We start from the raw sequence: 12,281 nt of genomic DNA, 5'->3' as shown, positions 1-12,281 counted from the left end.
TGCAATAGGAATGATGTCTGACGTACACTGACAGTACTAACGGTAACTGCGCCAAAGCACCTCTCTCGTTTAATGTTTATAGTCTGATAGATTGAATGACACTTTCACCATCTCAGCCTTGGCACTACGTATAGCGTGTTTATTTCTTCACTCTAGGAACCTTCAGAAGCTGAGCCTGTTTGGAGACATCAGTATTCTGCAACAGAATGGCACTATAACAACTCCGTATCTCAATAAAGTGGACCCCGGCGGAAAAAAAATCAAACAGTAAGTGACTATTTGTGAGGAGGTTACCTGAACGGTTTACATTAAGATATAATGGAATTAAAAGGAAAAATAGAATTGCCCAAGAAACCAGCATTACAGATTGACACCATTCAGCAGCAATGTGCAAATATCTTTTCCATTGTAGGCTCTTTTTTTTTTTTTTTTTTTTTGTGTAGGTTAGTTTCACACTGGTTCGCAATCAAAAACATTTGCGCGTGATTCTGACAACTCGCTGCATGTTCTGTGTTGGTCGCTAGTCTACTTTAGGGGACCCAGCAGGAAACCTTACAAGGAACAGTTGGATAGTGTAATGGTTAAAGGAAAACTTAAGTCAGGAAAAAAAAATGACATTTACTCACCCGGGGCATCCCTCAGCCCCCCGAAGCTGGATGGTGCCCTCGCAGCCCCGCTCCGATCCTCCTGTCCCCGCCGGCGGCTACTTCCGGGTTCGGCGACAGCCGCCGACAGGCTGGGAACGCGGCTGATTTTCCGCGTTCCCTGCTGCTATTCTCACCCTCTATGCTGCTATAGCGTATATATATACGCTATAGCAGCATAGAGGGGTGATATAGCGGCTGGGAACGCGGAAAATCAGCCGCGTTCCCAGCCTGTCGCCGAACCCGGAAGTAGCCGCCGGCGGGGACAGGAGGATCGGAGCGGGGCTGCGAAGGCACCATCCAGCTTCGGGGGGCTGAGGGATGCCCCGGATGAGTAAATGTCATTTTTTTTCCTGACTTAAGTTTTTTCCTTTAAGGGCTCTGCCTCTGACACAGGAGAGCAGGGTTCGAATCTCGACTCTGCCTGTTCAGTAAGCCAGCACCTATTCAGTAGGAGACCTTAGGCAAGTCTTCCTAACACTGCTACTGCCTATAGAGCGTGTCCTAGTGGCTGCAGCTCTGGCACTTTGAGTCTGCCAGGAGAAAAGCGCTGTATAAGTGTTTGTCTTTTAACAGTTCTCCAATTACAGCATTCTACAGCACAAAGGGCTGTGATTGGCTGAATAGTGTGGGCGTAGTTTACTACAACCTATTGGAAGTCTAGCCATTTGAGAGGGTGCCGCCACCCCCCCAACCACATTAGAGGAATTTCCTTATGAGGTTTTCTCTGGCTTCCCTAAAGTAGACTAGCGCTCTGTGTTGTAACAAAGGTAGCTGCTGCAGAGGAACTGATGAGCTGGGAACTGTTCATAGGCTTTGAAGCTTGCCACGTTACAGTGTGCAAAACGGCGTCCGCGCTGCAACACATGAGTGTGAACGTACCCTCAGGGTGCAGAGACGCACGATTACCTGCAGGAATCCGAACCCTTGAGAAATAGTTCAGGGTTGAGTGCTGTACAGACGCACCACTAGGATGTAGCCTAGTGGCGCATTTTGTTGCAATTGTAAGGGAGTACTAGATAACACTGCAGCACATGGTGGAGTATCTTCTAGTGGGGCAAGGAGGGCAGCAATGCTCTCAATCGAGAACATCCTGCACTCTGGATCTTTCATTGCATACGTATTATAGCGTTCTTATAGACCAGTGATGGCTCACCTTGGCACTCCAGCTGTGGTGGAACTACAAGTCCCATGGAGCATTGCAATACTCTGACAGCTCTAAGGACCTATTTCCACTACATGCAGAATGGATGCAGAAAAACTGACTCCAATGAATGCCTGTGGGCCTGTTTCCACTAAGGCCCCGTTCACACTGCACGCGTTTCCAGCCGCGTTTTGGAAACGCGTGCAGGTGGCCGACACGCACGACATCAGACATTGCATAGAGTGCAATGTCTGATGTTCACACTGCATGCGTTCCGGACCTGTGCGGTCCGGGAACGCATGCTGCATGCATTTTTTTTGTAAAAACGCATGGCTGTCCCATTCACTTTTCAGTGATGGGATCAGCCACGCAACGCACACAAACGCGGATGGCGTGCGTTCGTACGTGTTGCGGTCCGCACGCGTTCCGCACGCATGGCCATCCGCGTTTGTGATATGAACGGGGCCTAAATGCGATTTTTCTGATGCAGATTTTCCCCTTTAGGGATTCATTGGAGTCAGTTTTTCTGCATCCAATCTGCGTGTAACTTCTTACTCTCTCTAATAAAATTCTTTGAAGCCTGAGTTTAGTTTTTTGTCTCCCTGACTTTCCCTTGTCTTTCAGTCATGTTGGACGCAGGCTCAGAGAGCGGGTTCTCTTTGTAATTGCAGCAGATTGGCAGGGCGTGCGTGAGGCTGAGCACAATGTCCTTTGTTACTCTGCGTAAAGGGGAGCCTTAATTGCTTTTGCAGCTTGGGAGCATGGAAAGTGGCAGCAGTGAGTGTGAATGACATTGTGTGACCTTGTGTGAGTTATATTGTGATGTTCCTTTTGGGCGAAGTTATATTAAAGCGGATCTTCAGCTCAAAAAAGGAAGTCTGGTAGGGAGATCTGTTTCTATTGCAGCAAGGAAACCGATGGTCTCCAGTCCTTCTCCTCTGTACTCTGTAACTGCCTATTTCTCTGTGTGCCATATCGAATGTGACTTATGGTACGTACAGACGATCAACTTTTTCGACCAACTTGTCATTTGAACGACAAGTTGGAAGTGTGTACTCAGCACAGTTCAAACGACTGTCGGGTCCGTATGTGTGTACAAACAACTTCTAGTCATTTGTCCAACTAATAGACGTTCAAGCATACAGTCGTTTGAGCAGTCGTTTAATATATATTGTTCTATCCAGTCCATTGTCCATTATCAAGTTCGGTAAGCGATATGTAAATTAGCTTATCAGACGCTTTGTTGGTCATGGTATACATGATTTCTGATCGACTTGTTGTTTGCACTTCAAGTCGTTCAAGCGACCAGTTTAAATGACAATCAGGCGTTAAGTTGGACATGTGTATGAGCCTTGAAGGTCAGTCTGCCCAACTATCTTACAAACTTGGTCTGTTGGAAGATAAGTTGGGGGTGTGTGTACGGCTGACAAACAACCAGATGACCAACTGATAACAGATTGTTTGCCAGATCCAACTGTAGGATCAATCTGCCCAACTATCATGCAGGTTCTAACGTGTGTACAAGTCTTTTGAACAACTTTGTTGTTTTTTAATGCGGACATGTTGTGCAGTTTGCTGTTTAGCTTGCGCGCATAGTATTTAAGTTGGTTGGTGTGTGAGTGTAGGTACTTGTCAGGTAAACAACTACTTGTGTGGTTGGTTGTGCATTAAGTTGGGGGTGTGTATGAGCCTTTAGGTACTGAGCCTTCTGACATCTCTTTTGTGGTCATGGCCACCACTTCTAGACATGGGAAGGGAAAACTCCATCAGCTATTCCTCCAACCTTCCCATGTTTCGGTGCTTATCTGGGTGGGATGGCCTGGCCACCTTGGAAGAGTAGATTGAAGATGGCCATTGTGGCATTAGGAGGTGAGAGATGTTTGTAAAGGTGAGGAGGAAGACGACCATTGGGCCAGTTCAATTCAAAAAGATATTCAGTCACCTTTCTTGATCAGAATTTTCAAAGTTTTTTGATTTTTCTGTACATGTGGAGTTGGGGCAATTTTTGGGTACCTGGAGTATAGAAGTTAGGAACCAAAGTCTTATGATTTTTGTATGAACTCCACGGCCCTGGTAAGTATTAAGGTGGCCATACACAGGTCGATTTGCCATCAGATCGACCAACAGAGAGGGACCGTACGGCTGCCTTTACTGCAAACAGATTGTGAATCGATTTCAGCATGAAACCGATCGCAATCTGTGAAGTTGCCGCCCCCCCCCCCCCCCCCCCCCTGCATACATTACCTGCTCCGGCCGGCGTGAGTCCCCCGGTCTCCGCTGTCTTCTCCGCTGGTTTCCGGATTGGCTAACTTCACTTCACGTCCGGGGGAAGTTTAAACAGTAGAGGGCGCTCTACTGTTTAAACTTCCTGCCGGGACAGGAAGTTCAGTGAAGCCTGCCGGACTCAGAGCCCAGTGGAGAAGGCAGCGGAGACCGGGGGACTCTCGCCGGCTGGAGCAGGTAATGTATTGCGTTGGTCGTCGGGCATTCGAACGCCGCCATCGACGCACTCCCGACCCGCTGGCAATCTAGCAAAACTACACGAGCGCTCTATTCTTTAACCACTTGCCAACCGCACACTCATACCGTGCGGCGGCAAAGTGGTAGCTGGAGGACCAGTGACGCACATCTGCGTTGCCAGGTGCCTCCCTAATTAATCAGGAAAGGCTGCTCGCGCGAGCGGCCGTCTCCTGTTAAATCACGGAGCGGGTCTCCGTGAATAGCCTGCGAGCCGCTGATTGCGGCTCGCAGAATAAATGTGTACGCAGGAGACATTTGTCTCCTTTGTTTTTGGCCGGTGATCCCCGGCCAATCAGCGGCCGGGTATCGCCGTCATGTGACAGATGACAGCCTGTCACAGGCTGCACAGGATGGATAGCGTACTGTGCATCCCAGATCACCAGGGGTGAGAGGGAGGAGAGGGAAGGGGGGTATTTCGCCGCGGAGGGGGGCTTTGAGGAGCCCCCCCGCAACACCCAGGCAGGCAGGAGCGATCAGACCCCCCCCGCACATCATCCCCATGGGGAAAAAAGGGGAGCAACCTGATCTGTGCTGGGGGCTGCAGAGCCCACCCAGCACAGATCATAAAAAACAGCGCTGGTCCTTAAAGGGACACTTAAGTCAAACAAAAAAAAAATGAGTTTTACTCACCTGGGGCTTCCAATAGCCTGCTGCAGCTGTCCGGTGCCCTCGCCATCTCCCTCCGATCCTCCTGGCCCCGCCGGCAGCCACTTCCTGTTTTGGTGACAGGAGCTGACAGGCTGGGGATGCGAGTGATTCTTCGCGTTCCTGGCCACAATAGCGCCATCTATGCTGCTGTAGCATATATCATATACCATATAGCAGCATAGAGGGTGCTAATGTGTCTGGGAACGCGAAGAATCACTCGCGTCCCCAGCCTGTCAGCTCCTGTCACCGAAACAGGAAGTGGCTGCCGGTGGGGCCAGAAGGATCGGAGGGAGACGGCGAGGGCACCGGACAGCTGCAGGGGGCTATTGGAAGCCCTGGGTGAGTAAAACTCATTTTTTTTGTTTGACTTAAGTGTCCCTTTAAAGGGGGGTAAAGGCTGGGTCCTCAAGTGGTTAAAGAGAACCCGAGGTGGGGTTCTGACAATGCTATCCTTATACAGAGGCTGGGTCTGCATATAACACCCAGACTCTGTTGCTATTCAGATCCCCCCTAACCCCCCCCCCCCCCCCCCCCCCCCCCCCCGGCGCTCTGCTATGCCCCCATAAATCACAGCTGGGCTGTGTTTACATCTGTACTGTCAGTCTCGCCACTCCCCCCGCCTCCTGCATAACTCCGATCCCCGCCCGTGTCCCTTCCCTCCAATCAGTGGGAAGGGACGCGGGCGGGCACCGCAGCTCTGCAGGAGGCGGGGGAGCGGCGAGACTGACAGTACAGAGGTAAACACAGCCCGCTGTGACACGCTGCATGTCGGCAGCGCGGCTGTGATTTATGGGGGATAGCAGAGCGCAGGGGGAACTTAGGGGGGATCTGGACAGCAACAGAGGCTGGGTGTTGTATGCAGACCCAGCATCTGTATGCGGATAGCATTGTAGGAACCCCACCTCGGGTTCTTTTTAAGTGTAATGACGTCAATGCGCACTGGCTCCGCCTGTATATATATCGGTCGTTCTGCCGCAGTGAACCACTGTAAGCGTAGCCTAACACTTACTACGTTATGTTGCTCCTTTATGCAGAAAGTATCGTTTATTTCTTTGTTAGGCAGTCCACTTTTTTTAATGCGCAGAGAGGTTGTTTGTTTTTTTTTGTTTTTCATTTCACTTTTTATTTTCCGTGCATTTTTAATAAAAGCGTCTTTGTTGTTTTAGGATCCAGCAGCTCTTTGAGGAGATCTTGGGGAACAGCCGGCAGCTGAAGTGGTTGTCCTGCGGATTCATGCTGGAGATAGTGACTCCCAACTCATTGGCGTCTCTGTCCAATCCCGTTGCCAGCACCTTAGAACATCTCAGTTTACTGGACAACCATTGTCCTGCCAACACCAGCTTGGTGACGGCGGTGGAGCTGGAGCGCTTCGTGAACCTGCGCTCCCTGGCTCTGGACTTCTGTGACTTCACGGCCGAAATGACCAGAGTGTTGGCCAACAACCACCACGTGCCTTTGCATCGGCTGTCGCTCCTGGTCCACAGCACGTCCCTGAAAAGCAAGACCCTGGAGAAGATGCCGGACGACGAGGACTGGAAGGCCCTGACCCAGAACAGCGCCAATCTCAGAGTCTACATGATGGTCTTTGACGTCAAGAGCGACGACATGCTCCGGATCCTGAAACCCAGCATACCGCTGGAGCGGATTCACTTTGACAGCTACGTTACCTGCGTGTCCGGGGCGGTGGTGGATCTCATATCTCGGCAATACGGCGCATTCCTCACCCACTTCATCCTCATGAATGATGTCAATGACATGTCTGGCTTCCCGGATCTCAGCGACAACCGGAACGAAGACCCCTTGGTTCTCTTGGCCTGGAAGTGCATGAGGCTGTCCCTGCTGGCCGTCCATGGTGAGGAAATACTGCTTAGTGTCTCAGAAACTGTGTGTTTGCTAAGGGTTATTGTTAGTGTACCAGAGCTGAAACCTTAAAAGGATTTTATACATACTTGGGGCTTCCTGCAGCTCCAACTGCTCCGATCGCTCCCACGCCGCTGTCCGGAGCTTCAGGAACCGGGTCCCTGCACTTCTGTCAGTCAGAGCCAGTCTGACGTAAGAGAATCCGAGCGGATGGGGCTGGAGGAAGTCCCAGGTATGCATAAAATCTTTTTAAGGTTTCCGCTCTGAGTCCCTTTAAAGTGAACCTGAGATGGTAGACTATCGCTAATTTATACTTACCCGGGGCTTCCTCCAGCCCCATGAGCAGCAGTTGTATCGCCAGAACGGAAGGGCCAAGGAGGACAGCGAGGGACTCGGCGCTGCTCATGGGGCTGGAGGAAGCCCCGGGTAAGTATAAATAAGCGATAGTGTGCTATCTCTGGTACACTTTAAAACAGGGCTGTGGAGTCGGTACAAAAGTCCTCCAACTCAGACTCCTCAGTTTAGGATTCCACCGACTCCTCTAATTTGCATATTGCAATCTTGTTGATTGAAAATGTGTAAATAGACTGCCATATTTATTCCCTTTAGTCATAGACTAAAACTAGTCCTTGGTAAGAGTACTTGTAGAAGGTAAAGACCGGAACAAAGAACATCTATCAGGCCCTAGGCAATGTAAGGCCCCATTCACACTGCACGTGTTCCCAGCCGCGTTTTGGAAACGCGTGCAGGTGGCCGACACGCACAATATCAGTGCATAGAGTGCACTGTCTGATGTTCACACTGCATGCGTTCCGGACCTGTGCGGTCCGGGAACGCATGCTGCACGCATTTTTTGCCAAAACGCGTGGCTGTCCCATTCACTTTTCAGTGATGGGATCGGCCACGCAACGCACACAAACGCGGATGGCGTGCGTTCGTACGCGTTGCGTTCCGCATGCGTGGCTGTCCGCGTTTGTAATGTGAACGGGGCCTAATTGTGGGTACATGTAAGAGTGATGTGCAGGTACTCTGCAGGGGAATAAGGAGATTCTTCCTCTATTACACACTCTTCATGCAAAATCTGAACCAGGTTTATGGGTGACAGACAACACCTCTGTGCTCAATGTGCACAACAGCTCTGTGAGAGTGTATATGTAGAGTATAGTACTACTGTGTAACATAGTAAACCTGAGACAGATGAAAGTTTTTTATACATACCTGGGGCTTCCTCCAGCCGCCTTCAGGATAATCAGTCCCTCGTTGTCCTCCTCCACCACCTGGATCTTCTGCTATGAGTCCAGGTACTTGAGCCAGTCTGGTGTAGTGCGCATGCACACACTCCGCTGCAGAGACAAGACAAGACAAATAACATTTATATTGCGCTTTTCTCCTTGCGGACTCTGCGCCAGAGCAGAGCAGCAGCCACTAGGGCGCGCTCTATTGGCAGTAGCAGTGTAAGGGAGACTTGCCAAAGGTCTCCTACTGAATTAGTGCTGGCTTACTGAACAGGCAGAGCCGAGATTCGAACCCTGGTCTCCTGTGTCAGAGGCAGAGCCCTTAACCATTACACAATCAGCCAACTGCAAGAGAGCGTACTACACCTGCACAGCACTGTTGCGCAAGTGCAGAATGCTCCTGGCTGTAGGAGCAGCATGTAGCCGGACTGCGCTGACTGGCTGAATTACCGGGACTCGTAGCAGAAGATCCAGGTGGTGGAGGTGGACAGCGAGGGACTGATTAGCCTGAAGGGGGCTGGAGGAAGCCCCAGGTATGTATAAAACTTTTCTTTTCATCCTTCTCAGGTACCATTTAATTCGTAGTCACCAAACCAAATTTTAACGACCTATCAATTTGATTTCATGAGCAAAGAGAGTGCATACATTTTCATAAATTGAATCAACGCAGAATTATTTCCATCTCATTGACCATCTCTATTAGTGACACGGCTACACATCAGGCTTTATTCTTACAGCATAGACGTTATTTAGTATATATAAGAGATTCCTGTGTACACATCATATATACAGTCACAATCAGATATGTATATCTGACTTTAAAAATACGGGGACTGCTTTATTGAAGAAGCACAAGTAACTAATTTTGATTGGTTTATTTCATTTTTGTGGACTAAGCACAGCTATTACTGTATGTAGAAATTATTTATGATGACTATTATCTGAGAAATAGAACATTTTATTATATTTTCTATTTTAATTACAGTTTAAATTCATTACGAGTCGGTGCATTTTTTTTCCTCCGACTCCAGGCACCCAAAATTGCTCTGACTCCACAGCCCTGCTTTAAAGAGACTCTGTAACCTCAAAAACATCCCCTGGGGGGTACTCACCTCGGGTGGGGGAAGCCTCCGGATCCTAATGAGGCTTCCCACGCCGTCCTCTGTCCCACGGGGGTCTCGCTGCAGCCCTCCGAACAGCCGGCGACAGAGCCGACTGTAAAATCAATATTTACCTTTGCAGGCTCCAGCGGGGGCGCTGTGGCTGCTTTCCGCTCCGAACTAAACGGAAATACCCGATCTCCGTCGGGTCCGCTCTACTGCGCAGGCGCCGGAAACTTGCGCCTGCGCAGTAGAGCAGACCCGACGGCGATCGGGTATTTCCGTGTAGTTCTGAGCCGACAGCCGTCAGAGCGCCTGCGCAGGAGCCGGGAAGGTAAATGACGTCGTCTTGTACGGAGGGCCGCAGCGAGACACCCGTGGGACAGAGGACGGCGTGGGAAGCCTCATTAGGATCCGGAGGCTTCCCCCACCCGAGGTGAGTACCCCCCAGGGGATCTTTTGATTTTACAGATCCTCTTTAAAGCTTCTCCTAAAGCACGCTTGAACTGGAATAAAATAGCAAGGGGCGTCCTGGTGCTGCTTCCAGCCTCCCTCCCCCATAATCTTTGCAGACCCTCAGTTTATTTTAGGTCCCCTCCTTTGTGCTGCTGTCACCCCTCAGTAAAAGCACTTACCTTGCTGAGTTGCAGCTACGGCACATGTTCTGTACCTTCCGTGTGACGCCTTGATCGTGCTCCCATGGCGAGCCTTTGTACGCAGGTGCAAAGAACTGTAACTATGGATGCGTTAAATTCTCCCAGCTACTGGAATGCGATGAAGGACACACACAAAGCATGCGAGCTGCCGCTGTGACTCAGCTCTGAGACAGCAGAACGGAGGGGACCCAAAACAAACTGAAGGGCCTCAAAATTATGGGGAGCTGGAAGGAGCCCCAGGTAAGCCAAATTCAGTTTTTGTACATTTTGTAAATCCTGGTTCAGGTGTGCTTTATCCCAAATATATAAAAGTAAGCAGCAGGGCCAATGCTGACTGTGATAATCCAGAAGTGGTGCATTGTGGGGGCTCCTCCCCTTGCCAGCCTGCTATCTTCACAGAACCCTGGCACCACTTTTTAGTTCTGGCAGTCTTGGCTCCCATTGGCGGCTGCTACATGGCACTTGGGAACAATAGTTCTCTCTATGAGGAGATAGGGCTCCAGGACTAGACAGTGGCGTCACAGCCAAAGCTTCAAAGGGCAACTGAAGTGAGAGAGATATGGAGGCTGCAATATTTATTTACTTTTAAGCAATACCAGTTGCCTGGCTATCCTGCTGATCCTCTGCCTCTAATACGTTAAGCCATAGCCCCTGAACAAGCATGCAGCAGATCAGGCGTTTCTGACCTAATGGTCAGATCCGACAAGACTAGCTGCATGCTTGTTTCTGGTGTTAATCAGACGCGACTACGGACAAATAGATCAGCAGGGCTGCCAGGGAACTAGGATTGTTTAAAAGGAGAGAAATATGGTAGCCACCATATCACTCTCATTTCAGTTCCCCTTTAACCTCCCTGGTGGTCTATTAAAACCGCCAGTATGGCGGCACAGCACTTTTTTTTGTAATTTTTTTTTTTTTTTTATCATGTAGCTAGCCAGGCGCCCTCTAACGCGGCGGCGATCGGCTTGTACACGCAGCTAGCAAAGTGCTAGCTGCGTGTAACAAAGCAAAAAGCGGGCAAATCAGCCCACCAGGGGCTGAGAAATCCTCTGCAGCGGCTTAGCCCGGGCTTACCGCTGAGGATGTTAAAGCTAGGCCCATGGAGAGGCTGCTCTACCCATAAACTGCGGGAGTGGTGAGCGTTGCACATGCGTAGATTTATTTTGGTGTGACCTTTTTTTGTTTTTGTTTTTTTAGCAGGGCTGTGGAGTCGGAGTAATCTTTGGGTAGCTAGAGTCAGAGAATTTACAAACTCCAACTCTTATTTTAAATTTCAACATTAATTGAAAAAATATGATAAAATGTTCTATTTCTTAGATAATCATCATAAATAATGTGTATATAGCAGGGCTGAGGAGTCGAGGAGTCGGAATCTGAGCAATTTTGGGTACCTGGAGTTGGAGTCAGTGGTTCCTAAAGTGAGGAGTCGGATGATTTTTGTACCCTGGTATGGTATATACAGTAGCAGTGCTTAGTCAACAAAAATAAAATAATCCAAAAAACAGGTACTTGTGCTGCTGCAATAAAGAAGTGCAATATTTGTATACATGCAGATGTAGAAATTTAACTCCAGGTACCCAAAAATGATTCAGACTCCACAGCCCTGGACTGCAAAATATATATTATACCAGGGGTCTCAAACTTGCGGGCCATTTGCGGCCCTCGGTACAATATTTTGTGGCCCGCGCCGGCAAAAGAAACACGGAAGCGAACTATTTTACCTTATAGTTCGCTGTAGTGCTCCCAAGTAATCCGCCGCATCCCCGCCACTAAACAAGGGCTGCAGAGCCCCCAAATCCCCCGGGCAAACATCCACGACTGCGCTGAGGGGCAGAGCTTCCAGCTGTAGCTCTACCCCTCCTGACGTCAATCGCCGCCTCTCCCCCGCCCCTCTCTGTGAAGGAAGAGTGAGAGGGGCGGGCAGAGGCGGCGGTCCGCCGCGATCGACGTCAGGAGGGGCAGAGCTGAAGCAGCAGCGCTGAGCTCTACAGAATGTAGTGGGTCCTCTGCTGATAGTGGTGTATACCCTCCCGGGAGACCGCCATATATATGCTATGCAGCAGCGCTTAGCTCTACAGAATGTAACGGGTCCTCTGCTGATAGCGGTGTATACCCTCCCGGGAGACCGCCATATGTATGCTCTGCAGCAGTGCTGAGCTCTACAGAATGTAGGCGGTCCTCTGCTGATAGCGGTGTATACCCTCCCGGGAGACTGCCATATGTATGCACTGCAGCAGTGCTGAGCTCTACAGAATGTAGCCGGTCCTCTGCTGATAGCGGTGTATACCCTCCCGGGAGACTGCCATATGTATGCACTGCAGCAGTGCTGAGCTCTACAGAATGTAGCGGGTCCTCTGCTGATAGTGGTGTATACCCTCCCGGGAGACCGCCATATATATATGCTCTGCAGCAGCACTGAGCTCTACAGAATGTAGCGGGTCCTCTGCTGATAGCGGTGTATACCCTCCCGGGAG

At 50.0% G+C, this 12,281-nt stretch overlaps 1 protein-coding gene across 1 annotated transcript in view; it reads left to right on the top strand.

The window, feature by feature from the left end:
* FBXO33 (F-box protein 33) overlaps positions 1 to 12,281 on the top strand; it is a 35,921-nt gene that overhangs the window by 9,759 nt on the left and 13,881 nt on the right. Inside the window, exons 2-3 of the mRNA XM_068254760.1 lie at positions 157 to 267; positions 6,123 to 6,808. Coding sequence (XP_068110861.1) covers positions 157 to 267; positions 6,123 to 6,808 — 797 coding nt within the window. The remainder of the gene's footprint in view (positions 1 to 156; positions 268 to 6,122; positions 6,809 to 12,281) is intronic.

The sequence above is a fragment of the Hyperolius riggenbachi genome, chromosome 9 (genome assembly GCF_040937935.1).
Source record: "Hyperolius riggenbachi isolate aHypRig1 chromosome 9, aHypRig1.pri, whole genome shotgun sequence".
NCBI lineage: Eukaryota > Metazoa > Chordata > Amphibia > Anura > Hyperoliidae > Hyperolius > Hyperolius riggenbachi.
This window is presented reverse-complemented; position numbering and strand designations above follow the sequence as displayed.